Below are 26,705 nucleotides of genomic sequence, written 5' to 3'. Positions count from 1 at the left end.
GACAGGTCATGGTTGAGCAGTACCACAAGGATTTTGTTTAAACTGAGATACTGCACACTCCCCAAAATGTGGACTAGCCATTTCTGGGCCACAAGGTAAGTGCCTCCCTCTCCTTGCTTTCTCTGTCATCCGCTGCAGCCTGTGGGACAGGACCCCCAGGATGGTGGCGGTGGAGGCACAGCCCTGAGGGAGGGGAGCGAGGGTGGCCCTTGCACCTGTCTCCTCCACGCTTCTCCCAAGGCAGAGCCCTCAGAACAGGCACCCACCTTCCCCCAGCCCTGGGCGTGGGCCCTAGCTGCCCACTAAACAGCTTTCCATCTGAACGCAAGTGCTTTGTTTTGTTTCTGTTTGTTTCTTACCCCACTGCTTGTTGGTTTTTGGTCCATTTCAGTAACATCTATCACCTCCTGGTGTGTGCGTGTGTGTGTATGTGTGTTTGTGCGTGCATGTGTGTGTGCAAGCCTGCAGTGTGTGTGTCTCTCTCTGTTGCCTCCTGATGGCCCTGAGGCTTGCTGTGCAAATGCTGCTCTCTCACACCCAGGCCAGCCTCTCGTCCCCACCCCCCAGCCAGTCCATCCCCTCCCTGGGCTCCTAGAGTGTGGGTGTGGCCTTCAGGGACCTCTGGTTCAAACCAGAGTGCAAGAGGATATAGAATCCTGGCGAGCCCAGAGCTCTGCAGTGGGAAGCAGGTGTGCAGGGGAAGGGAGTCACCATGGAGAGCTGCACAGAGGGGCCAGGGAGGGGACTTTGTGAGTGCTGGTGATGGAGAAAGCAGAGTGAAGAGGGAAGGAGAGAAAGATGCTAAGACCTGGGAAAAGGGAACCATAGAGGTTGGCAAGCTGTCAGAAACAATTGTCCAAATTAATCCCTGTCATCTCTGCCACCCACAGTGCTTTAGGTCCATCATGAATAGGATAAAGAATGTTTCCTTTCTAATTTATTTACTTTTAATTAATTTATTAAATTACTTTTATGTACCTGTTATCACCACATGTCTTAAATTGGGCCTCATAGGTAGGTATTGGTAAGGGTGAATGTAAAGTAGTCCTGCATTTTTTTTTCTGGGGAAAAATGCCCCATATTGATTGTTCAGTGTTCAAAGTCATGGTCACTACCAAAGTGAAGGCTTGTCTGTGATCTTGCGAGAGAGAGAATGTGAATGTGAAGGACGAAAGAGTGAACGAAGGCACGTAGGACGCGCACGCCTGTGTTGGGTCAGTAGGTGCTCTGTGTGACAGTGACCTGCTGATTCATGATGAAGCCCCCGTTCTCCCCACACAGCTGCAGGGTGAGGGGAATAAGCCGAATCCAACTGCAGACAATTTCTGATCTTTCTCTGATCCCACCTCCTAAAGGTGGCTCATTGAACCACAGGCCCAATCAGACAGCTCATTGCTGTCTCAGGTGGTAGAATTTGTAAGCAAAGCTCTTTCACCTCTTGCCAATCCAGTTTGCAAAGTGACAGCCCTTCTGATCACAGTGCACAAGTAGCCGTAGACAGACAAGGCAAACTCAAAGGTGTTTGTAAATTTGAAAGGTCTCTGGCCCACACATCTTGAGGGTGGTGTGGCCAAGTTGGGTGCAAAGAGAGAGGGTGAGAAACGTGTCTCTGACATCTCTTCTTGAAAGTAGCCTCGGGCCTGGAGGACTAGGCTGGCCAGGTTTCAGAGTGCGTGGTACCCTCGGCTTGTAGGCCCTGTTTGCCGTTCTCAGATTCTAGCTGGTGGGGTTGGTGGAAGTTGATCACTTTTCTGGAGGGGAAACAACCTCTTTCATGGGTTTCTGTGTTATGATTTACAATAACCAAGTTAGCTCTGTGTTATGAGACCCTTCTATTTTCTGAGGAAGGCACGGGTGATGACCACCTCAATACAGAGTTACACCTTTTCTGAATTCCCAAGACTTCCTGATTAGATGGCTTCAGTGCTCGCTCTGGTGACTGGATATGTCTGGATATAGACTTTCAATATTTTAAAACCTGAAAAACAATACATGGCTAAGTAATTACCACTCCATATGAACAGGCTTCCCTGAGTGTTCAAGTTGAAGGTTTGAATGAGGTGACGACTGCATTTTTAAGCCATGGGTTGAAAGACTCTGTTATATTGTGTTACAGTAATGCTGAGGTTCTTCTTTTTTTTTTTCTCCTACCCATTTTCCATTTTGTTGTTTATAGAAAGAGTTTTATTTCCTTGGTGAAATTAAAATATTTCCAGTTAGGTGGTAATATCAACACATTTCACACAGTTCCACTGGGAGTCGAGGCTGTGGCTCTGATTTATGTTGTGTGCACAGCCTACGAAATTAAGTTGTATTCATAACCTTGACAGATAAATTCTGAAAATGCATTTGACTCTGAAGCAAACATTAAAAGTAGAAAAAAGTTTGTCTCCTTGAAGGATAATTCTAATTACATTTTTGGCTTCCTCGGCTCTAGAAATGGCTTTAAATATGATTTGTCACTCTATTTTTAATTAGCACGAGGAGGCTCTTCCTTCCGGCATGATGAAATGTTACGTGATGATGTAGCAGTTAGGGAAATGGGGTTGAGCGGCGATGGGAGAACTGTACCCACGGTGTCACTAGGACAAGTACATAGGTCCTCAGGGAAGCACCCGAAAGTGGGCATGGCTCATTGAAAAGTGGGGTGAGTTGCTTCTCGCTGTGCCAAGGGTGCCACACGGCTGACCGATTGCTAATGGCAAGTGGAGTGTGGGCAATTCGGTGTGAGCGCAGAAGACAAGACATAGGCATGTGCGTGCTTGTGTTGCGTAGGGTGCCGTCTGTCTGAAAAGCATCAGAACTGGTCCACGTTCTGGGCATTGCTCCTCCATGAAAATGGTTTTCAAGGCCACACAGATGCACTGTGGCTTTCAACCCTGTGGGCTCCATCTGGTCTCCCTGTGTTCAGACCAACTGCAGTGTCCCCTCTCCATGAAGGAGAATGGCTCCTGCATCCATGTGTGGGAGGAGCTCGGCACCCTGTGTCCTCTGGCCTCTGTGGTCTGAATGAGTGTGCAATTTCCATCTGTCCATCCATTATCGACATTAAAGCCAGCCTTCTCTCCAGCACCTCTCCAGAGGGAATCAGAGAGAAGCTGCATCAGGCCTTTTTTTCCTCACTCATCCCCTCCATGCCATATTCACTTTAGTTTGACTCAGCATTTGCTCTTCATCCATTGTTGCTGCATCCAAGCGACCTGCAAGTTTCCATGAGGAGCAAGTAAATAAAGGAACAACAGCTCTGCAGCCATGAAAAGTATGTCCCTTCCCAGCAACCAGTAATGCCCCATCACACCTTCCAGAGGAGGGCTCCTATGCAAGCGACAGACACGCATTTTTCCAATATCTCATGGAAAAGGAAAACAAAAGATCCCAAAGTGGGAAAAGTTTTGTTCATTTCTTTTTCTTTCAACATTCAGGGATTCCCTTTATGCAAAAGACACTCTGGTGGAATCTGAGGAGACCGTGTCCCTCACTCACCTCATACGGGAGAGCCTGCCCGTCTCAGTGACAGGAGGATTTTAGAGGGATAGTTTTGTTTTTTTGTTTTAAACCTGTGGGGCTTAAGGAAGAGGCCACTATTTCCAGCTTGCAAAGAGTTCGTTTGTTAGGTTTTATAGTGTTAAAGTGTGTACCCCAAGCCAACAGACAGTGACGTAGGTGGTCAAGTGGAAAAGTGGGTGGTATGAGAAGCAAGTGATGCTTCTTTCCCGATGTGCCTCTATGTGGCCTGAGGGAGGCTTGTGCAAAAACACAAAGGCAAATGGGATGTTCAGCAGGCATTTAATCTGTGGAATATCAGACACCTGTTTTCTAAATCGCCATAGTCTAAAAAGTAGCCAAGGGTTTTTTGTGGGGTTTTTTTGTTTTTTTTTTTAAGCATGATTCCATCAGAAGCCATAAAAAGGCCTTTTGTTTTCCTTTCTTTTTTAATCTAAGAGGAGAACAGATGCTAACAGATGAGATTTCACTGGCTGATTCATTTGTTTCAGATGCTTGAACGGATGCTTTAGAATTTTCTGCCTGAGCTACAGCACCAAGCTCGTTAGTCGGAAGGCGTTTGTGGCTAAGGCCTTGAAAGGGAAAAGTCTCAAGTGGGCTTATTTCTACTGAAACAGCATTTCAGGAGAAATGCAGGAAAAAGCAAACCCAAGGCCCCGGGGAGACCCCTTCCAAGCAAAGCAGTCCTCCAGAAGGTGGAAGCGGGGCCCTGGCTCATCAGCGGAGCCATGGCCTTCTGTCGCGGACACTGCTCACGGTGGCTCTTTTTCATGAAAGGGAACATGCAAGGCTTAATCGGTTTCTCTTCTGAGCAGAGACTCAGAGAAAGGGAAAGAGTGAGAGAGAGAAAAGGAGAATGAAATGAACACAACTTCCTGATGCTGGCCAGTAAAAAAAAAAAAAATTAAAATAATAAAAAGATTAAGCAGACCTGCCTAAGGTGGGCAGCTGACTCGGTTCCAAAGTCCTGCATCCCTAGTTTGCCTGGACTCCCAAAGACTGGCAGGCCCCTGGGTGCTGAGCTGACAGAGTTCCTTTTATATGGCAGTCAGTCCCGACCTCCTGACCTCCTGACCATCCGGCTCCAATCTCTGCAGTGACCCAGTTCAGAATGCAGTGAGATCGGGCAGGACAGGAAGCTCAGACACACCCATTTAAACTAACCCATACACCCGCATGCCAAAACCAACCTAGGCAGCACCTCAGGTTCCATCTTAACGTGTCCACGGGAGCACCACCACACCCAAACTTCATCCAACATTGTCCGTCTTTAATCTGTGCTCAAAGCCAGGCCGGGGATGCCTCTTTGGAAGCAGTGTGGTCTAGTTTCAAGGACACCAGGAGTCAGGGAACCTGGGTTCTAGTTCCAGCTCCAGCGTTTTGTTGCTGCGTGACCTTGGGCAAGACACTTAACCTCTCTGTGCCTCAGTTTTCCCCATCTGTAAAATGGGGATAATAATGTCGACCTACCTCACAGGGCTGTTGTGAGGAATAGCTAAGTGATTGTAAAGCACTTTGAACGTATAATTGCTTATTATTAAGACTACAACAATAATAATATCATATGCCTGTTTACTACCAGAACTTTAAGAAATTCCTGCTTTTCTTTTATCTCTTTTCTGTTCTGAACTGTAGTGATCCAATGAGAAGGTGAATTCTCCCCTGTTTAAGATATCTGTAAATGCACAAAGATGTAAACAGAGGTACTGTACAGGTTGGGTTTTCACATCTCGTGAACAGATTTTTGTCCCAGAGTTGCTTCAGGAGGGCCTCCCCTCTGAATTTCTCAGCCAATGCCAAGCACTGGTTGAGGAGTCTGTACATCCTGATGCTCAGCCCAAGATACCCACAGGAGCCAATCTGAGTTTTAAAGCTAACATTCAAAAGCAACCCTAATGCAAAAACGATGTTTCTGAAGTGAATAGAGAAAAGAAGGGTCCTCAGCCCCTTTTGCTGCCCTGGTCTTTGCAGAGTGGTGGCTGCGTGTGAGCTAGGGGCATGCAGAATGAGGTGGAGGGAGCCAGCGGAATGTGGGGAAGCCCTGTTCCTAGCTGTGCTCATCCAGGACCGGGCTGAGTGGGGAGCTGTGTCACCAGTTAGAAGTGATATCCTGCACGTCCTTCCTACGCAGGACTGACGGTCTACCTCCCAGCCTTGAGGTCTGTTCCCATGATATCTCGTGTGCTGTGACCTTTACCCTTTGGCCCCAGTGGGTCCTGATACCAAGTGGATCTGCCTGGACTCAAGTGGACTTCCTGGCCTCACTATGGAGCTGGGCTCAGCCCCCGATTCTGCTCCCGCATGTATAGACTACAGTGAGTCTAGGAGTTCTCAGTGGGTTTTATGGGTTCTCACAGCAGGGTCTGTGAGGCCTGAGACCCGGTTTGGCTTCTTCAGACATCACCATGGTTGGTGGTGTGGAGATAGGGTTGAAAGCTGGCCAGGAAACTCTGGTATGGCTGGACCCTTTGTGAGGATGCTGAGTCTGTACCTGCCAGTTAATAGCCATGAGTCTCCCCAGCTCTTCTCCAGACCCTTTTGTGATTTGGCAAATAAAGGACTAGTGCCTGGTGTAGTAGGGGCCTTTGGGACTCCGCTCTGGTCTGCAATCCCACGTTTTCTTTGGGTAGTGTCTGGGATGTACCAGTTACTAAGAGGTTGGTGCATCATCCCTGGAAAGGACGCCGGTCAGCCTGTGGACACAGTTGAGGAGCCAGTCTTCCCCCAGACACATGATCCCCGCTTGTCTCCGCCCCACCCTGATGTGATGTTTATTAAACACTAAAGCACAGACGGTATGCTCTCCCCTCACTGTCTGTGTTGCCCCATCTTCAGGGGCCTGTGTGACCAGCTGTCTTCTAGATCTAAGTCTTCATTCTGCCAAATCCTTGGCAGAATAGCCCCAAGCAATTTATGTGGCTGGTGTTTCTCCACAGTCCTTCCAAATAATTAAAAACTGCAAAATGGTAACTTTCTAGATGGGTCTTAGGAAATGATTCAAATGAAACAGGAGAGTCTCACCCAACGTGGGCCTGGCTATGTTTGCTGAATAACGGCACTGGCTGAGGTGTGTAGCCAAGGCCAGTTGGTAAAAGACAGTCAGAAATCATGGGGACCGCTTCTGGCCTCGACACCGAAGGGAAACAAGAATTCCCTGAAACTCGGTTTACAGCCAAACTACAGACACCTCTGTCTGTTCTCCTAAAATCCTGGTGGAAGAGTACAGCTTTAAATGTAGGCAAGTTGTAGGAGACAACCCAAGTTTATTTTCCTAGAATTGTCATAGACTCACTCAGCAAACTCGGTACCCAACACCACAGACCATGGTGCTAAACTCTAATGCCCCTGGGTGGAAGACGCAGGCCAGTATCCATTGTGGGAGGCAGATGTGAGTTGAGTACCAGGCTCTTCTTCAATAGCTTATGCTATGGTGTAGCCCAATTAAAAATTAAACCCACAGGATTATTGGGTACTGGATTCTATATTCTTTCTAAAAAGTAGATACCCTCCCTCTGAGAATAGTAATTACTATTTTCAAAAGTCCTTGAGGAGATAACATTGCTGAAAAGGAGTTACAACAAGTTCTATTACATAGTAACAAAAGGTCTTAATTATTGTAGCACGTTATTGAATAATACCTACCTAGTACCCCTCATTAGCCCACATGTGCCGTGATTCAGTTATCCATGGGAAGGAGCTTGCTACCACTTACGAGTGCTTCCAAGGTAGGGTGGGTACCTGTGCGAGTTGGCTCTCCGTGGCACACAGCAGACATAAGAGAGGCAGAGGTTTGGGATGATAGGAGAGCACGCCATTCTAAGGCACAGTGAGAGCACTCTGCCAAGAAGTGTCAAAGGCTAGCTCAGAGAAGCTCTGAAAAGGACATTTCTTCCCAAAGTGGAGAAAGGTTGGTAAAATAACAGGAATCCTGAATGGGAAGAAGGGTCTGTCACCTGAGGAAAAGATGTCGCTACCTGTCTTAAGGACAGGTTATCAGCAGTTCTCAAACTCTGTGGTCTCAGGTCCCTTTTGTGCTCTTACAAATTAATGAGCCCCCCTTGCATACCAATATTTACTGCATTAGAAATTAAAAGTGAGAAAATTTTTTAATGGAGTGTGCAAACACCGAGATGCCAGAGTGATGACATCATCATACATGAGGTAGCCTTTGAGAAACCGCACTGTGCTCTCACGATAGCGAGTGTGCACAAGGCAAAGAACGTCCCATTGGTGTATTGCAGTGACCTCATGGACTCCTGAAGGTGTCCTGAGGAGCCCCAGGGTCCCTGGAGCACCCTTTGAGAACTGCTGCTGTGGGGAAATGGTCCCAGATGCCCCGAAAGGAAAAGGATGCTAGGGCCTTTCTGTGATCTCCCTGGTTCAAGAGCCCCTTATGTAGACCACTGTCCCTGCCTTGAACCCTTTTCTCCCTTTCAGACCCCTCCCCAGTCCCAACCCATTCACCTGGACACAGCTGCCTGTACCCCACTGTCCAGCTAAGTTCAGACTGAGTGTTATGCCCCGCATGGCCACGTCTCCCTGCCTGTGCCGATCTGGAGGAATGCTGGTCTGAGTTAGCACATGATAGACAGTATTTCTTAAGATCTCCCACCTCCGAGTGGCACAACTGGGGCGAGGATGTGTGCCAGGCATAAGATCAGTTTTCATGACACCTTGTGATGGCTCCTCATTTCCATGTTGGCTTAGTGATACAAGAGCTCTGCTCAGTTAGTTAATGGGGTTAACCTTGATTGAGTGGCACCCACAGGCCTGCAGGGAGATGGTTATGAGTGAGCATTCAGTTGAGACCTTCTCAGCCCTCTTTTCATTGACCCAATGACTTGTTCTTGGTGGTGGTCAAGGTGGGGCAGCATGGTGTCATGGGAACCTAGCTGAACCTTTGCTGTTTTAGGCAAGCCCCTTAACCAAATGGGAAGAGTATGGCCCACCGTCCCTCCCCGGTGTAGCAGGATAAAGTATGTGAGGTCACAGGAGAGGTATCAGGGTGGACCGGAACAGCAGTCATGATGCGTGGCTTCTGGAGAGCCTGCATTTTAAGTAATATCCTCTCTGTTACCAGGAAGCCGGCAAGAGTTTCTCCAAGTCCGGTGTTAACACTACAACCGAGAATCAAGGTGTATCTGAGACTGATAGCTCTGTCAGATCGTTTGCAGGGAAATGTCATAGATCAAAAATCTAGCTGATTTTGTAAATGTCCCTTTATTTTCTTTGGAGTGCTGAGTGCAACCCGAGGGTGACTCATGAAATAACATTACAGCTGACTTTTCAGTGAGGGTTAGAATCACCGTGGGTGACTGACTCATGGGGCATCGTGCTCATGATTCTGACCCCTTATATAACCCAAGAACTGTTCATAACAGACAGGAAGGCCACACCATCACATTTTCCCTGGCGGAAAGCAATGACGAAAGGACGGGTGCGCCCTCTGTGGTGTGTGTGTTCATGTGTGTATGCGGAGGAGGCGGGGGACAGCTTGTAGATGAACAGGTTTATTCTCTAAGAATTTACCCATCAGTTCTTTCCCCGAGAGGAGCAAGTCTAAAATTGTGCAGCTGATTGGGTAGGGGCTGAATCCTGCTGAAAGCTTAACTGGAACCTGCCTGCGCAGGGCCAGCCCTGGCTGAGTGAAACCTGCCTGTGATGGAGAACAGGCTCTGCCAGGCAAAGGCTCTTGGGCTGGAGTCGGAAAGCCTGGCACTCACTTCTGAAGATGAATGGCCTGGCCCAGTCCCAGCTGGAAACTCGCATCTCTTATCTCCACTGTTACAGTGTAGGTTCAGAAGGAGTTTGGACGTGCTTGCCTTAGTTCTGAGAGCTGGCAGATGCCTGGTGTGTCTGATGGAGCTGGCTTAGGGAGACAGGCAGCGAAAGTCTTACAAATGCACCCAGGTAGGAAGAACAACCCTGAAAGTGGGCAAGAGGAAGGATGGTAAATGAATGTTCATTTCTGATGTTAAAAAATCATAATTTTATGCTATTGCTTCAGAAATATTTAGAGATTTTTATAGTTTGGGTTTTTTGTGACTTAATCATTTAGTAGAGTAACTATCTATAAAATTCCAATTAAATGGTGTCTAAAATTTAAAGCAGCAGTCTACAGGCAAAGCGCCGTTCATTTTTTAAGAAAATATTTATGATAATAGGTAGCATTTAAAAATCAACCAGAAACTAGGCTTGATTCTGTTTAATATTTTATATGATTGGACATCTTAAATCAACAATGTTTATATTTTATAGCAGTTCTGTGTTTATTCAAAACCATAATTCTACTGTGATGTTAATGGAATGACTTTATATGGCTTTAATTGTGTTGGTTTAAGAGCTATGACCCCATTTCAAATTAAAATAGTATTTTGTTGATAGAGGTAGACACAGATATGAAATATGAAAGAATGCATAATTTTACTGATTATAAAGTGTTTATTTCAAGAAAAAATGTTCTTTTTCTAGAGCTATGAAAAATAATTTTTTTCAAGGATTTAAGATAGTTTTTTGAATTTAGGGGGTTGGAACTTGTGCCTATGGAATTTTTGGAGCAGCCTAAGCTACCTTTCAGCTTGACATGTGCGCCAGAAAAATTTCGTTATCATGTTTTGTGATGTGTATAAATTCAGGGTGCTGTGCTTAAGCTCTTTGTTTCAATTTAAGTTTGGGAACATCTGCTTCCCTCATTCCCAGCCCTGGCAGATCCCCTTCCCCCCGCCCCCGTGTGCGCCGCCGCCGTGCGTGCTTCCCCAGACCCCACGTGAAAGAGCAAAGTCAGTCCCTGACACTTAGAAGGTGTGTTTCTTCCTGCGTGGGGCAAGCAAAATGTAATTATGATTTCTAAGCTTCTGCTTTTCTGTCGGGAAGGGCGATGCTTTCACTCCTCCTTTGATGTCTCTAATAAATATGTTGTCGTTACTTGTCTTTGGAAATTGCCTCATGGGCCACCTGTCTTCTCCATGGTTTATGTTGCAAACAAACTCTGTCGTGTGTCTGTTCACTGCACTCTCTGACTCTGCTGTATCATTGACGACGTGCTGGAGACAGTTTTTGTTTTTATTATACAATTATGTTATATGTGTATTTCAGTGAAATGTCAACCCGTCAACAGAGGATGATGTTAAAAATTATCCAAATAAATAGTTTTCTATTTCTTTTAACCAGACCTAGTCCAATTAGTTGAATGACAGTGAACAGGATTATCTGTTACCTGAACTCAGTGTTCCGAGCCCATGCTTGTAATGTGGCTTATATACATCATTTAACTGGGTGTGTTGACTTAGCGCATTTTCACCTGTGCTTATTTTGTGGGGACAGCAGCAGGTGTCTCAAACCTGGTCTCTCCTTGTTTGGGAGCCTCAGATATGCGACATCACCTTCTCCCCAGTAATCCAGAATCAGCCTTGAACCCTGGCTTAATTTATCCTCCCATGATAATTGTGCCCTAGAAAATGCTGAATGGATGAATTGTAGGCTGTGTAATACTACAGGCTCGACCTTTCTGCACATGCCTGTAGCTCTGCTGTTTAAGAGCTTTCCCTCACTTCACATTACACTTGCCTTCTTGGTGTTTCCATGAGAATGGCAAGTGGGTCCCCCTCCAAGCCGGATGATTCCCTGGGTTCAGATGTGCTGGACTCAGGGATCCCGAGAGAGGGAAAGTGTGTGTTTCTGTACATGTGCATGCATGTGTGTGAGTACACGTGTGCATGTGTGGACATGTGTGTGCACATGCATTGTGTGCCTGTGATCAGAGGGACGGGAGGAAGTGGCTGCCTCACTGACACACCACAGCTGTTCTGGGTTTGGTTCCAGACCTTGTGTGCTTTCCCCTATAAGACCACAGCATTCCTAGTGAGGAGCCTGAAAGCTTTGACTCTGGCGGCTCTCTTACCCCCACAATTCATGACATGGAAAGAGCTGCTGATCCTCTCTATTCAAAGCCTGGTGCAGAGCAGAGCCAGGCTGGTGTGCCTCCTTACCCAGGCTAGTCTCACAGGCCGGGTGCTACCAGGGAAGATGAAAAGTTTTCGTATAACTTTACATTTTAAATTAACGTCACCACCACAGGTGTCTGCAGAAGGCCAGTCTGAGCATTCCCACACCAGTGGGCCCAGCGCTGCTGGACCTGACCACCATCCCCTCCCCTGCCTTGGCCACTGCTAGGCCAAGTGTGGTCATCACACTTTGGTTATGTCCTATGCCTACCTGTTGCTGGGGGTTGTGGAGGAAGGACAAGGAAGTGGTCCCCTTCCCTGACAACCCACACTTGGCCCCGTCCTTCTCTGCAGACTGCCCTTACATTGGAGGTTAGCTGCAGACGGGGACCTGCACAGCCAACATTTAGTGGCTGCTTAATTTGCAGACTGGCTGGCAGCAAATGAGGGGCTGCCGCCTGCATGCTCACAGGTGGCCTTAGACCTGGGACAGGGAAGAAATGCCTCTTTCAGATATGTCTTTCTGGGGAAAAGGATAAATTAGCTATACTGTCCATATCAGTCTTTGAGTCAGCATGGTTTTTCTTCCAATCAATGGTCAAAGCATCAAAATATTCTCAGAGCCAGTGACTATACCTTCCCCATATATGGTCCATCCCTAAAGAAGTTGGGAACAATGGAAGGGCTTCTCCCAGGCCCTGTCCCAGTGGAACCCAGGACCCAGGATAAGGAAGACCAGTTGAGAGGGCCTTGGGGAAAGACAGGATGAATGTCTGTGAGGAGCCTGAGGCAGCAGCAGGGGTTTCTTACAAGGCCTCCAGAGCTGGTGAGCCCTCCGCAATGTGTTGTGGTCTTCAAGAAGATGACCTGACTGTTGGCGAGTCCTCAGCCCAAGCATGGGCTGCAGGCCAGGGTCCCACAATGGCCACGGAGGCTGGCACTGCACAGCGGCCCAGGTCTGTGTGCATGTCAGTCCATTCTGTCTCAGTCCTGAGTGTGCCAGTGGCTGCAGTGTGTTGTGTTACTCCCTTGTTCCCATGGCTTTTTAGCAGAACCAGCGGCCCTGGTGGCTGCTCGGTCTGCTTGCCCTCTGGCACTTGCTCCTAGGCTTCCTCATTGTAGGCACAGCCAGTGAGTCCTTGCCACCGTCCCTGTACAACACTCTGCCTGTGCTCCCCGTGCTGTCTGGGGCTCGGGAGACAACACTCTGCAGGACATCCTTCTGTAGACTGTCATTTAGGTGGGAGAATGGGCTCTTGGCTGTGACAAACTTAGTATTAGTAACCAGGCACTGTTTCCTGCAAATGGGGTTACTTGAAAAGGAGTTTCCTAAGTTCAGAGCCTCAAGCATCCCAGGCTAGGTCCATCTTGAACCTCTGCCCCCACCCTACAACCCTGAGGCTGCAGAGACCCCTTCAGTTACATTCAAACAGTGGTCAGTTTCCGGTCTGTCCTTTGGAGGAGAAACCTTCCCCTCCCACAGCTGAATCGGGCAGGAGCAAAGCCAGGACCCCAGCCGGGTCCAGGGCACCTGTGCTGTCTAATCTGCTTTGCCGTTTTCATTGATCTAGGCGGGGTTAAGGACACTGCACGACATCGGGCCAGAGATCCGGCGTGCCATATCCTGTGATCTGCAAGATGATGAGCCCGAGGAAACAAAAGGAGAAGAAGAAGATGTATTCAAAGTAATTATTCCACACACAGCTACATACTCAGTGCTTGAAAATAGTGGAGCAGGGCTCCAGTTTGGGCAGTTAATGAGCCACAGAAAAGCCTGGAGAATGCAAACCAGCCCCAGAGCATAGGGGGCTTGTGGAGCATGCCCTCCCCCCAGGCAGACCTCCCCCCGCCCCTGCCATTCACTAGCACCTCTTCTAGGGCCAGGACTGCCCTTCCTGAGCTTGCTCCTCTGCCCACGCTGGCAGCTTCCAAGAACCTTGGCCACAGCCACTGGGTGGTATGGATAAGCATCCTGAGTGCTTCTGGCAGCTGCCTGCCCACACTGCCCCCTTCTTTCCTGGGCCAGTTCTTTGAGCTTCTAGCTGACTCTCAGCCTCCCAGCCCCTCAGTCCGGGGAGCATGCCTACTACCCACACTCAACCACTGGGGCTGCCAGCCAGCCCTACTGGCTATAAGTCACCTCATCTTGGAGCAACTGGAAGAGCACACGCAAGTGACCACCGAGAGCTTGCTCCCTGGCTCAGGAATCGGTGACCTTCCCCATTTCAGGGGGACCAGCTGCCACACAGACACACCCACCCTGATTGTTGAGGCCCTCAGGTTGTTTCCAGGGATCCTCTGGAGCTTACCTAGAATTTGTTTTTCATGTAGAAAAATTACCTAACATAGCTAGCCTGCATCAAATACTTGTTAAATTACCTGGTGTTGTCTCCCATTATTTTGCAGAGAAATGGTGCCCTGCTTGGAAACCATGTCAATCATGTTAATAGTGATAGGAGAGATTCCCTTCAGCAGACCAATACCACCCACCGTCCCCTGCATGTCCAAAGGCCTTCAGTTCCACCTGCAAGTGATACTGAGAAACCGCTGTTTCCTCCAGCAGGAAATTCGGTGTGTCATAACCATCATAACCATAATTCCATAGGAAAGCAAGTTCCCAGCTCAACAAATGCCAATCTCAATAATGCCAATATGTCCAAAGCTGCCCCTGGAAAGCGGCCCAGCATTGGGAACCTTGAGCATGTGTCTGAAAATGAGCATGAGTCCTCCCACAAGCTTGACCATGAGCCTCAAAGAAGGTCCAGTATTAAAAGGTAACCTTGAAAATGTGTTTGCACTTGTGAATGCCCCTTCCCCACCCCATGCTCTGGCACATGCAGGAGACTCCCAGGAGGCATTTGCAGTTGAACCTGTGGGTTCCAGGCCCTAGCCACGTGATGACCCTGAAGGATAAAGGGCCACCAGCCATCCCGTGTCCTGCTGTATGAGACACTCCTTAAAATGGCAGCAGGTGCAAACCCACCCTCCCCAATTGTGCCGAAAGGTTGGCAAACCTTTTCTGTGATGGGCCAGATGGTAGATATTTTAGGCCTCGAACCCCCCACTGTCTGTTGTAGCTACTCAGCTCTGCTGTGGTGGCGAGAAAGCAGCCACAGACAACATGTCAAATGCACAGGTGCGGCTGTGTCACGCTGAAACTTTATTTTTGGACTTTGGAATGTGCAGTTCATAAAGTCATAGGTGATGAAATACTTTCCTCCCTTTCATGGTTTTCAATCCTTTAAAAATGTAATAACCATCATAGCCCGTGGGCCATAGGGGAACAGGCAGCAGCCTGTGTTCGTCCTGTGGCCCATAACTTGCCAGCCCTGTTCTGAGTAGTAGCCTGATAACTGCATTTTAAATTTTGCTGGAAATACTTAACTTACCTTCTCCCTCCCTCTCTTGTTATGCTTTTCCTGGATAGAACCCGCTATTATGAAACTTATATTAGGTATGTGCTCACTGCTTTTTGTGTGTGTTAAATACTATAAGTGTGACTCATTGGTCCCTCTGAGTGCTAAGAAATGAGAAGTTCCTTTAAGCCGACTGCAATATTATAGCTCAGGGCTGTGGACTCAGGAGTCAGAGGCGGTGGCTTTTTTCTGCATAGACAGTTACACCGAAGGACTGATATTCACATGACAGGTGGGGACTGGCCTCAGCACACCTCTGGACAGCACGGGGAGAGCCATCTGTGCACACTTGATGCCCAGGCCTGTGAATTGGGCAATAGCTGCTGCTTTCTGGGGCCAAGCCTTTTGTGGGGCTTTGTGAAAACATGACCCCAGCTCCCCAAAGACCAGGGGCCAGGTCCTCCCCTTTGCCTTCCATGCAGCCCTAAACATACTGTATCCTGTTCCACGTTTGTTGAACGGATGGAACAGCGGGCAGGATGGTTATTCTGTTGGTGACGGGGAGGATAGGTCTGCTGTATTATCTCCAATGAAATCCTGAGCCGGAGGAGGTCAGAGAGAGAAAAAGAACTTGGAGGGAGCACAGTCCTTTCTCTGGGGAGAAGCGATGTCACAGCCCCGAGCTGGCTTTCCTGAGGTCTCAGGCCTGGACAGCTGCACCTCAGGGAGGCATTATGACAGTCCTGGGGCAGGGGACCGTCTTAGAAATTTTGGTAGATGTCATGCATGAGGGTCTCTCCTGGGACACTGTATCCAAAACTCCTGTTGCTCCTCCTGGGCCATACGCAGTGGGAAGTTGGAGGTTAGGGAGGCTCTTTGTTCCAGGCTCTGAAGTCACGTGGGGCCCAGGTAGGAAGGAGCAGGGGTCAGAGTAGATGGTCTGGGAGACCAAAGTCTTTTCCCCCGGGGATGCCGATCACTGCAGGTCTCTAGGTTTATGTTCTTGCCCTGTTCCCAAATTACATCTACTCCTTTGGCCCCAAGGCCCCTGGGCACAGCGATCTGGCACCAGCATTATTCAAGGTACTGCGAGAGAAGCCCTCCTGGTGCGCGCGCACACACAGCACTGTGGCCAGTGGCCTTTACAGTCCAGTCCTGCTCGAGGCAGGAAGTGACTGCTTCCTGCACAGGGGCTCAGGTCCTCCCTCCCAACTGCAGGTCGGACTCAGGAGATGAGCAGTTCCCAACTATTTGCCGGGAAGACCCTGATATACACAGCTACTTCAGGGAACCCCACTGCTTGGGGGAGCCGGAGTACTTCAGTGGTGAGGAGGACTACGAGGACGACAGCTCGCCGACCTCCAGCAGGTGAGGAGCTCTGGGGCTCAGGCTGTCATTAGGAGGCCTCGCTGTTGCCTATCCCTTGTGCTCAGCCTGTTTGTGAAGCCCCAGGCCACCTGCAGCCGCACCGGGGACTGCCCTGGGAAGCAAACCAGGAAGGCGGACTCCAGGCCAGAGGAGAAGTCTGAGCAGAAGAAACAGGGCCAGAGAGAGGCAGAGTGGGGACTGTTCCTTCAGGCTGTTGACTCATTTCTACCAGGGGCTTGTGAGGCCTTTTAGTAAAGGTCCAGAAAGGAGAGCTGGGCTTGTCTCATGGAGGGTTAGCTCTCTTCCATCTCTTCCTTGTCTTCTGAAGTGTCTGTTTTTATTTTGCTAATGCTGAGCACTCTGAGCTAGGGGCCCGGTGTACATAGCCCTTCAGCCAGCCCATAGCTTGGGCAGAGTCTTAATGAATAGCATCTGTTTCCCACTCTCATTAAGGGGTCTGTCCTTGAGATGGGGGACAAGAGGTCAGGGTGGCATCTCTCAGCAGAGCCACCTCTGCAGGTCCTAAAGAAAGAATTTTGAGGTTAAAAGGGACACTTTGTTTTAGGCCCCATAGTGGGCAGTGCAGGGAGACAAAGGCCACCTACCATCCTCTTTCTGTAAATTGCATTTCACAATGACCAGGCGGCCCATTGAAGTGGACATGGTACTGCCGTGAGGTCCCTCCTGGTAATAATTGTTAGCCTCATATTCTAGGCCAGACATGGCTGGACCCTCACTCACCCTGCCCTCCGCCAGTTCCTTCCATCAGCCTCCCTCAACACCTGACTTACAGAACCACTGAGTCTGACCAAATGGATTCTGCCTTTCCTTCTTCAGAGCCATTGCACACAGCATGCCCACCACTTAGACACCCTTTCCCAGCTCTGTGGGCCTCATTCCAGCCTCTCGTCAAGGACCTGCATCAGGGCTTTGCTGCTTATTCCCTGATGGCATTGAAATGCCCACCCCACAACTCACAGAACCCGCCCTGGGCCCGTCTTCTGGTGCTGACCTTTCCCAGCTGCAGTGGCTGTCTGTGTACGTGTGGCATTTGCTAAGCTCCTAGAGGGCAGGGGCCACGCTTCATGCACCATGGCGTCCCTGGTTCCCAGCCCTGGCTGAGGGCAGGGACTCAGGAGAGGGGTTGTCAAGAAGGAAGTGAGCGGGTGATAGTCAAGCTTGTGGGAAATCTGCTGTCCACGTGGACCTGGGCTGAGGCTGCCCTGGCCAGGGAGAAACTACCGACACTCCGTTCATCATCATAGGCCGGCTGTCCTCAACCTTCCTGGAATAGCCCTTACCCCCATCTTGAATCTTCTGTGAAGCTGAGGACTGCCTTGTTCCCAGCTAGTCCACCTGTGCCCAAGGAGGTGGGGAGAGGACTGTAGAGGTGGGTGTGCCTGAGCTAATGGAAAGGGCTTGTTACCTAGGAGTTCATGTGCCCCTTACTCTCTCTTTTGGCCTTTTTGACCACAAGGCACATTTATAGCTACTACAACCGATACCCAGGCAGCAACTTGGACTTCGAGCGGCCCCGAGGCTACCATCACCCTCAAGGCTTCTTGGAGGACGATGACTCACCCATTTGCTATGATTCCCGGAGATCTCCAAGGAGACGCCTACTACCTCCCACCCCAACATGTGAGGCCAGATTTTTTGTTTGGGGTGAAGCCTCCCAGAGAGCACTGTGCCTCTCCCCGGGCCCGAGGGTGGGGGGAAGATGGTAATGGATGTAGTCCTGCTGTGTGGAGGACCTTTAGTCCTCAAGCCCAGACCCGTGGTTGCAGATCCTATCAGCTGTCCTTTCTTATCAGTATTCCATGTGTTAAACTACTTCAGTGCTGTTCTGGACTCTCTTTGAGGGCAGAGAAAGACAGTATGCGGCCCTAATGTTTGTTGCACAGCATGGAAAATCTGATAAGGGGCTGCTTATGCACGTTTTCATTGCCCTTGAACCTGGGATCCATCCTGAGAGATGGGTAAGACATACACCGTGGCCATTGTTAGGCCCAGTCTGGGGGTCAGGTAACCACTTTCAGGGCAGAAGGGATCAGTCTGAGTATTGAGCTAGACCAAGTCCAATGCCTCTGAGTGTGGGTACCTGGGGATTCTTGGTGTCTGTCTCTTCTCAGGCCACACCAGGGTGTCTTCTTTTTCTCCTCTCCTCCTTCACCTCTCTCATCTTGTCCTCTGGTCTGCCAGAGCCCTCAGCTCACATGGCAGGTTTTGGCCTTGTTGGTGAACTCTAGGGTAGGGGCTCCCATCCTGGGGCCGAGGAATCCCATACTGCTGTGCAGGGGCAGGGGCTGGCTGCTTCCATCTGGTTTTCCTGTGCAAGTGGCATAACTGGCAGTGCCAGGAATCAGGGTCAGCTCCGGTGAGGAACTCAGGCTGGAGAAGGAAAGGCAGCAGTGGCCCCTGCTGTCTCCTGGCTGGGCAGTTTGATTTTGGACACGTGGGCATTTGGATGGTGGTTACAGAATATCCACTTCTGGCGTTTCTAAAGAGTGATGCATATTTTTGAGCAGGACTCTAATCAGTAATCAAAAAATAGCCAAGATATGTCGGCTCCCAGTCTGCTGACTGCACGCACAGTAACAGTTGTGGCTGGGTGGCACCTCGGGCTCTCTGTCTCTCTCCAGTGGTCACAGCCCTGCTGGGGAGTGAAATCAGACCAATTTCTGTGGTAGTCCTAACACACAGAGCATTTCTGGTCTCCATCATTACTGGATACTCACACACAGGTGAGGCTGGGTGGGGGCCTCTTGCCCATACAAGTCCACAGCCCTCCTTGGACCTCCCTTTGGCAGCCACGTTAATGCCTACCATACACAGATACCACATCAGGGAAGTGAGGAACCTAAGTGGACAAGAGCAACTGTCCTCTTTATTTGTAAGGGCAAATAAATAAATGTATTTCTTTCTTTCTTTTTTATTTTTTTAATTTTTAATACCAGTCTGTCTTGAGGGGCAGAAAGAATTTGGTTTCTGTTTTTTTTCTTTTTTCTTTTTTCTTTTTTACCACCTCCCATTCAGGCTAGCTCTTGTTTTGGACCTTTCTAGTTTCAAATGGGAGAGGACAAGGTGCGAAGGAGCAGTTTAAAGGAGAGAGAACTACAAAGAAAGGAGAGCTGTTAGAGCTGGTGATTCATATTATTAGCAGGCCTCCTGCTCTATAAGAATAGATGTTTAAAATGGTCTGTTTCTCTCATGGTAGGAAAATCAGATAAAATACAGGATGCTCAGTTAAATTTCAACTTCAAATAAACAATTTTTTTTAGTACAAATCATTCAACGTTTGGGACATACTTATACTAAAAAAAAAATTATTTGCTCTTTATTTGAAATTCAGGTTGAACCGAGTGTCCACTACGTTTCGTTGTTAAATCTGGCAATCCAATGACTCATGAGGATCGGTGCAACCTTTGGCAACGCTCTGCCAACTACAATTCGTAGGACTTGTGCTATAGCCTGCCTTGGGTTTGTCACTTCTAACTTGGTCCCACTTTGCTGCCTGTAGGTTCAGACCTTGGGCAAGGGAGCATGGAACTCTGCAGTCCGTGTTCTTAGCTTCAGTAGGACGACTTCCTCCAGCAGAGATGGTTGTGACCAATGAGATGACGGGTGTACGTGGACCCATTTCCAAAACTAAAAGGCACTATCCGAAAGAAAGGAGTGGTGGTTTCCTTTCCTGGCTCTGAGCCTCGCCCCTGCCACTTGATGCTAGGAGGGTCCTAGAAGTTATGCTGCCAAGGGGGGCCTGTCCTCCTTAGAACACCATTAAATTTTACCCTGCATGGTGTGGAGGGTAGGTTGTCTGATGAGGACAGCAGCCACGGACTCAACTCCAGGAGGCCCCCGCACACCCCATAGTGTGCATCGGGCCTGCGAGACCAGGAGTGTCGTCTGTCTTGTTCCTCCTGGTCGTACGGTGGCTGACCTGCTCTTCACACACATCGGGAGCGGGGCCCTCGGAGAACCAGTTCCTGCAGCTTCGTGAGCAGTCCCAGCATGCCCAGGAGGCCTCCCCAGGCTGGTGTCTGCAGTTACCCATACAGGAATGCAGGGGTGTGGAGTTGGAAGCATGCCCTGCGAGCTTAGAACAGAGGTCCAGAAAGTTGCTGCTAAGGTGACTTGGCCAGTCACTGTCTTACAAACTATCAGTAGGGCTCCTGAAATACCTCCTCTTTCCCAGGGAGGTGTTTCCAGCGGGGGGGCTTCTGGCCTTTGCTAGGGGGCCCCAAATCCCAATGACTTTCTTATGTCTGGTGCCCTGGAAGCCATGGGCTCTGGATATCTTGCCGTCGCTCACCCTGGCTGTTAACAGGACAAGCTCATTCTTTACAGTCAGAGGTGTTCCTTTTTGTTCTGTTTTCAGTGCTAGAGAAGTGAGGTCTTTCCCAACAAAAGAATTTTGTTATTACCTGGTTCAGCTGACAGGGTAGGTGGCAAGTCACTCCCTTTAAGGCACGGGTGTAAACACAGGATCACCCGTGAGCTGCCTCGGGCCCCAGAGGCCCCGGATGTCCGGAAGGCAGTCAGCAGTGTCTGTGGGATTCTGGAATGAGACTGAGTTTCCCACAATGTGTAGGGCAGGGGCTTTGGATCAGAGCAGCTGCCCTTGGGCTGCCTTCACTCCTGCCCCTGAGAACAGGAATGGCATTTATAAGAAATCTACTTGCACTTTTTAAAACCATCCCTCAGTTGGGCTGCTTCCTCATCCTCCCTCCAAAAGTTCTGAGGCTTCACTACCTAATGCTTTGTCTTGGACACGTTGGGCTTCCTCCTGGGCTCCCCTTTGAGCGTTCGGTGAGTGACATGACTTCCAGAGCCCTGGGGTCCTACCAGAGAACTCGTTTCACAGCTGCTCATGTGCTTTGCCTTCTCAGCCCACCGAAGATCCTCCTTCAATTTTGAGTGCCTGCGCCGGCAGAGCAGCCAGGAGGAGGTCCCAATGTCACCGGCCTTCCCTCACCGTACCGCCCTGCCTCTACACCTGATGCAGCAACAGGTGAGCTGGCCCACCTGGCCTTGCTCCCATGGCCTGATGGGCACCCTGTGTGAGACCCACCCTCAGGACATCGACTTCCCCTTGTCTGCCAGCACCAGCGGGAAGGAGAGAACCTTCACATACACTGGGGTTCAGTTGTGTGACAACCTTGCAGATACTATCATGAACCTTATTGTGTGGTTGAGCAAACATCAGAGATGGTAGGTGAGTGACCAGGTTGGCATTTGAATCCAAAACTGCCAGCTGCCAAAGCTGCCATCTGTCCTCAGTATTGAAGACAGGGCCTGGCACAATTTGTGGCCTAGGGAGTGGTGGCTGCTAGACTGACCCTGAACAAGCAGCAATGCTCTTCATTTGCTCTGAGAGGTCATTCCTTCATTTATGGAGCCGTGTGTGGGCAGGGCCCTGTGGTCACTGGGGGTGGTGAGCCCCTACTCTGCCTGCAAGGGGCATGTGGTGCAGAAAGAAGGAGCTGTCCATAGTGAAGGCAGCTGGACAGGAGGGCACGGGGCCAGAGCCTGCTCACCAAGGCTTTGCCTCAAGGACAAGGACTCTCTCTGTCTGAAAAGAGCACATCAGAGGTGTGTCCACCCGTGTGTGTCAGGAAGGGTGGGAGAGGTGGAGAGCAGCCCCATGTGGTGCGCACCCAGTCTGTACTGGGCGGAGCCAGGTCTCCGGGTGGTTTCCTACCCTGAGCACATGAACAGCAGCTGCCATTTCTGATTTTCTATTTGAGTCTCTCTGCCAGTTCTTTACGTGCATTTTGATTTGTGTCCTGCCTTATCATGGAAGAAATACAAGTCCCGGGAAGGCCCTGGTCATCAAATGCCACGAACCAAGTAGGCGTGGAAATCTCCCTGGGAACATGTGTGAAAACCCCTTCCCTTTGCTGGCCAGCCCTGGCTGGGCCCAGGTCCCGTGTGCACTGCCTCCCCTGTGCAGCTCACAGACTTGGCCTCAGGGTCCCCCTGTGCAGAGTGGGATGCCGAGGCAGGTCTGCTGGGGTGTCACCAGAGGTGGGAGAGCAAGGCCGGTACCTGGTGCCTCAGAGCAGGCAAGGCTGGCCATGTGGCACGTTGCGCTAGAGTGAAGAGAACAGCTGTTTTTCCCTGTGGGTGCTGGGGCCTGTTAGTTTGCCCTGAATGTACTCTGTATTTAAACAACAGGGAGCATGTTTATAGACCCAGCTGGTAGGTCTTCCCTGATCCCTCATTGTTCTGAAGTGATTTCATTCATTAGCAATTGATTCCTACTTGGGAACAGCCATAGGAAATGCATATGGATTTCGGGGGAAAGAAAATATAGTCCACCAGAAAGCCAGATTTTTACTGCCAACTCACTCAATGTACTCAGTGTGTTTTTACAGCCCTTCTCCAAGGCCGCCCCTACAAAACAGAGCTTCTGGCTGGGTCCGCTGTGAGGACACCCGAGGCCTAGACCTTGGAGGACTTCCAGTCTTCCCACTCCCCCTTTCTCCTCAGGTCATGGCAGTTGCAGGCCTCGATTCAAGTAAAGCCCAGAAATACTCGCCAAGCCACTCCACCCGGTCATGGGCCACGCCCCCAGCGACCCCTCCGTACCGGGACTGGACGCCATGCTACACCCCCCTGATCCAGGTGGAGCAGTCGGAGGCCCTGGACCAGGTCAATGGCAGCCTGCCTTCCCTGCACCGCAGCTCGTGGTACACGGACGAGCCTGGCATCTCCTATCGGACTTTCACGCCAGCCAGCCTGACTGTCCCCAGCAGCTTCCACAACAAAAACAGCGACAAGCAGAGGAGCGCAGACAGCTTGGTGGAGGCAGTGAGTATGGCAGGCTGCAGGCACAGCAGGGGTGGTGTCGGGAGAGCCGCACAGAGCAGGAGCAGGCGGTGGCTCTGAGGGCGGGAGGGGTCTGGAGCCAGGCTCCTTGGCTTCTAATCTGGACACCACCCACTTCTTAGATGCAAGGATGGTACTGACAGCAGGAGTATAAAACCACCACCACTGCTAAATCTCATAAAGTAGCCATACTCAGGATTATATGTGCTATTCCCGCAACAGTTACCAGTTGATACTAAAAGATTCATCCCTAGTAGTTTCATCCTTGTGGGGCTATGTACGAGTATATAGTTTTTGAGCCTCATGACATTGACCTTTAGTTACTGTGTACAAGATGGAACGAACATGACTGGCTGAGCCCTGCCCAGAAGCACATCATACAGTTAGTGCTTGAGGTGGGTTTTCTGTCATTATGATACATTCATACCGTTGATTCTCTTACCTGTGCAGGTCCTGATATCTGAAGGCTTAGGACGGTATGCAAGGGACCCCAAATTTGTGTCAGCAACAAAACACGAAATTGCTGATGCCTGTGACCTAACCATTGACGAGATGGAGAGCGCAGCCAGCAACTTGCTTAATGGAACCATGCATCCCCGGGCTAACGGGGACCTGGGCCCTGTCTCAAGCCGGCAGGACTACGAGCTCCAGGACTTCGGGCCAGGCTACAGTGACGAAGAGCCAGACCTTGGGAGAGAGGAGGAGGACCTGGCGGATGAAATGATATGCATCACCACCCTGTAGTCCCCAGGGAGGGGCAGACTGGCTCTGCCCTCTGGTGGGGTGCCGGAGGGCCAGGGAAAAAGTGCCTCATAGTTAGGAAAGTTTAGGCACTAGTGTGAAGTCCATATTCAATTAGACTTTTGTACAAGTGATGTCATGCCTCAAGGAAGCCATAAACCTGGTGGGGCAGCTGTGCTCATGTGCGGAGCCTGGGCTGTGGGAAACAGCAGGTCCAGCCCGCTCACCGAGGACGGGCGCTGGATAGGCCCTGCCCTCTCGTTCAGAGCCCGCCCAGGGCACTTGGCCCCCCACCCCCAGGCACGTTGGGGAAGGTTAAAGGTGATGGCGATCACCATACCTGTGTCATTACCTCAGCCATCGGTCTAGCATATCAGACACTCACTGGGCCCAGCATATCCATTTTTAAACCCTTCCCTTCAGAATACACTGCTTCCTGATCCCTGTTCCGAAGTACGTCAGGACCTGCCTGCCAGCTGTCACCCTGAGAGGGACGCAGGACCTAGCAGGCAAGGTTCTCTGTTCTGTGACACCGGTTTACGTGAGAGAGCATCACTCAGATGGCTGCTTTCTGACTGTCAGGCGAAGGGCGATGTAAACTGGAATAATAATTCACTCGCAACCAGGTCAACTTAGATACGCTAGTTTGTTTAAAAATTATAGATTTACTGTACATGACTTGTAATATACTATAATTTGTATTTGTAAAGAGATGGTCTATATTTTGTAATTATTGTACCGTATTTGAACTGCAGCAATATCCATGGGTCCTAATAATTGTAGTTCCCCAATGAAATCTAGAAATTATTGGTATTTTTACTCAGACTAAACGGAAGTAGAAGAAATAGAGCCAATTCTCATTTATTCAGTGAAAATCTTTTGGGGTTAAAATTTTAAGTTCAAAAGAACTTGATACTGCAGAGATTTTTCTAAAATACTTTGAGTCGTTATAAGTGTATCTTTACACAAGGTACACCAGGCTGACTACTTGCAGTCTTTTCCTCGGGCAAGAGCTCTGTGATTTGGTGGTGTCCCTTTTGCTCCACCAGGGGCTGCAGCTGTCTTCTGTTTGACCTTAACGCCCTCCCCCATTAGCTCAAGACAGACTGGGTCAAGCTGCTTACTCTGACCCTGTGGCATTCACAGTGGTGGGCTTTCGCACCTGCCCCCACAGGACATTTTTGCAGGTGAATGACGTCCCTCTGCTCCTGTCCCCTGGGAAAGGGTGATGCTGCTGTCGTAGGCATAAGGAATGCTGGGGAAGAGGGGGTGGAAGGAGCAGAGGGACATGACCATCTACAAAAGTAGAAGGTCAGCATCTGGACAAATCGTATTGTTGCCTTTTTACAAAACACTGCTGTGCTGTGTGTTCTGAGGGCTTTTATATGCAACTGAATGAGGGCTGAAGTTTCCACTAGAATGCACTCCCCCTCCGATCGCACTTCCTGCAGAAATCCCACTTTTGGATCATTAGACCCGTCCAGGCTTCCTTTTCTGTTCACAGAATTATGCCGACTTTGTCAAGATACCTTGGCAGGGACTCTCTGCAGTCAAAAACAGGTAGCAATTTTTAAATATTACATAGACAACCTGTTCATGGTTTTTTTTGTAAATAACAACACTTTGTTATGAAGACCTTACAAACCTCTTCTTAAGATATTCTTACTCCAGGTCCAGGCAGAAACTCTTCAAGGTTTGTAAATGACTATTTCCTGACATAAGTTCTTTTCTATTAAAATGTAAAATGTTCAGAATAAAGCTGTGTAATAATTTTATTGTATTTGGGTGCTCTCCTTGCAAAGTGTTGGTTTGGCATTTGCCAGTGAGAGCCGTGGAAGGGGCGGGCACTCCTTGAGGGCAGTTCTGTAATTGTGTAGATTTTTTCTTATTCTCGTGGCTCCTTCAATGCCTATGGCAACTTAACACCAGCTGCAGAGAGCACTGTTTCTCCTAAAGGGCTAAACCACTGTTACCATCACCTCGGACTCTGTTTCTCTTTTAGGTATTGGTCTTTCTGTGTGGCTTAACATCATTGATCCACCATGCCTACCAGGACTGACTTTTCCGGCATAGGCAATGCTGTTTTCCAGTCAGTACTTAAAAACTGGCATTTTTATAGGCTGCACCACTCTTAATATCTGTCTGCTTTAAGCCTGGTTCAACCTATCATCTAACATTAAATTTTTCTTTGTAAGAAAAATTTGAAGTTGTAGAGCATGGTTTCTTTCTTTGTTTTAGGAAAATGTTATGATTAAATGTCTTTCCTTTTGGTTCCCCTTCTGCCCCCTAAAAAATGTCATTTTGTTTTGTTCCCAGAAATAGTACATTTAGTGTCTTTAATCTGTGTTTTTCGTATCACAAAATGGAAATGGAAGATCTGATTTAACTCTCAATGAACAAGATTCCCTCATTAATAACTGTATTTGTGATTTCCATCCAGACTTGGCCTGGCGGCGCTTCCCAGCTCCATTCCGAGACGTTTCGGAATCAGCCCAAGGCCAGGAAGGGCGGGCTGTCGAGGCCCCAGGAACGTCTTGGTGCGCGGTGGGCTTGGCCTACTGGACGAGCCCTCTTTACTGCTGACCCCACTCATGTGGAAGAAGCCAGGGCAGTTTGTTTCATGGGGGTTTTTCATAGGCTATACCATGGTCGAAAGTGCCTTTGCCAATTGTCTGCTTTTCTACAAAGGTTTTTATTTTCATGATTGGCAATTAGTTTGATCTAAAAATGGTTAGCAATAGAGGTGTCATCACACAACAGCTCTGTTCAGGTATCAGACTACCCCAACTGAACAGGGTCTCCAGCTATGCTTTCATTTGTTGACATTTTTTTTATTTCTCTAAAATGCTATTCCTTGTCTACTGGAAACTTTAAAGGACAGGCGAGAATGAAGAGCAGGCCGGGGCCCTTGCTTCCAGCACAGGAACAAGCTGAGCATGATCTTGAGGATGATGACAGGGGA

General features: G+C 49.3%; 1 protein-coding gene across 5 annotated transcripts in view; it reads left to right on the top strand.

Moving 5' to 3' along the window:
* The window catches only part of CACNA1D (calcium voltage-gated channel subunit alpha1 D), a 312,906-nt gene extending 286,963 nt beyond the window's left edge, over positions 1–25,943 (top strand). For 3 of the 5 annotated variants that reach the window (XM_045192203.2, XM_045192201.2, XM_045192200.2), the window contains 8 exons: positions 13,019–13,132; positions 13,854–14,221; positions 14,875–14,901; positions 16,022–16,171; positions 17,649–17,812; positions 21,061–21,182; positions 22,664–22,984; positions 23,453–25,893. In XM_045192203.2, the coding sequence (XP_045048138.2) occupies positions 13,019–13,132; positions 13,854–14,221; positions 14,875–14,901; positions 16,022–16,171; positions 17,649–17,812; positions 21,061–21,182; positions 22,664–22,984; positions 23,453–23,746 (1,560 nt within the window). In that variant the 3' untranslated portion in view covers positions 23,747–25,893. Of the gene's footprint in view, positions 1–13,018; positions 13,133–13,853; positions 14,222–14,874; positions 14,902–16,021; positions 16,172–17,648; positions 17,813–21,060; positions 21,183–22,663; positions 22,985–23,452 lie in introns of all 5 variants that reach the window. The other 2 variants (XM_024556516.3, XM_024556517.3) reach the window with 2 other exon arrangements.
* Positions 25,944–26,705: the final 762 nt, after the last annotated feature.

Source organism: Desmodus rotundus, chromosome 8, assembly GCF_022682495.2.
Source record: "Desmodus rotundus isolate HL8 chromosome 8, HLdesRot8A.1, whole genome shotgun sequence".
NCBI lineage: Eukaryota > Metazoa > Chordata > Mammalia > Chiroptera > Phyllostomidae > Desmodus > Desmodus rotundus.
The sequence above is the reverse complement of the archived record's forward strand: the minus strand, read 5'-3'. Positions and strand labels throughout refer to the sequence as shown.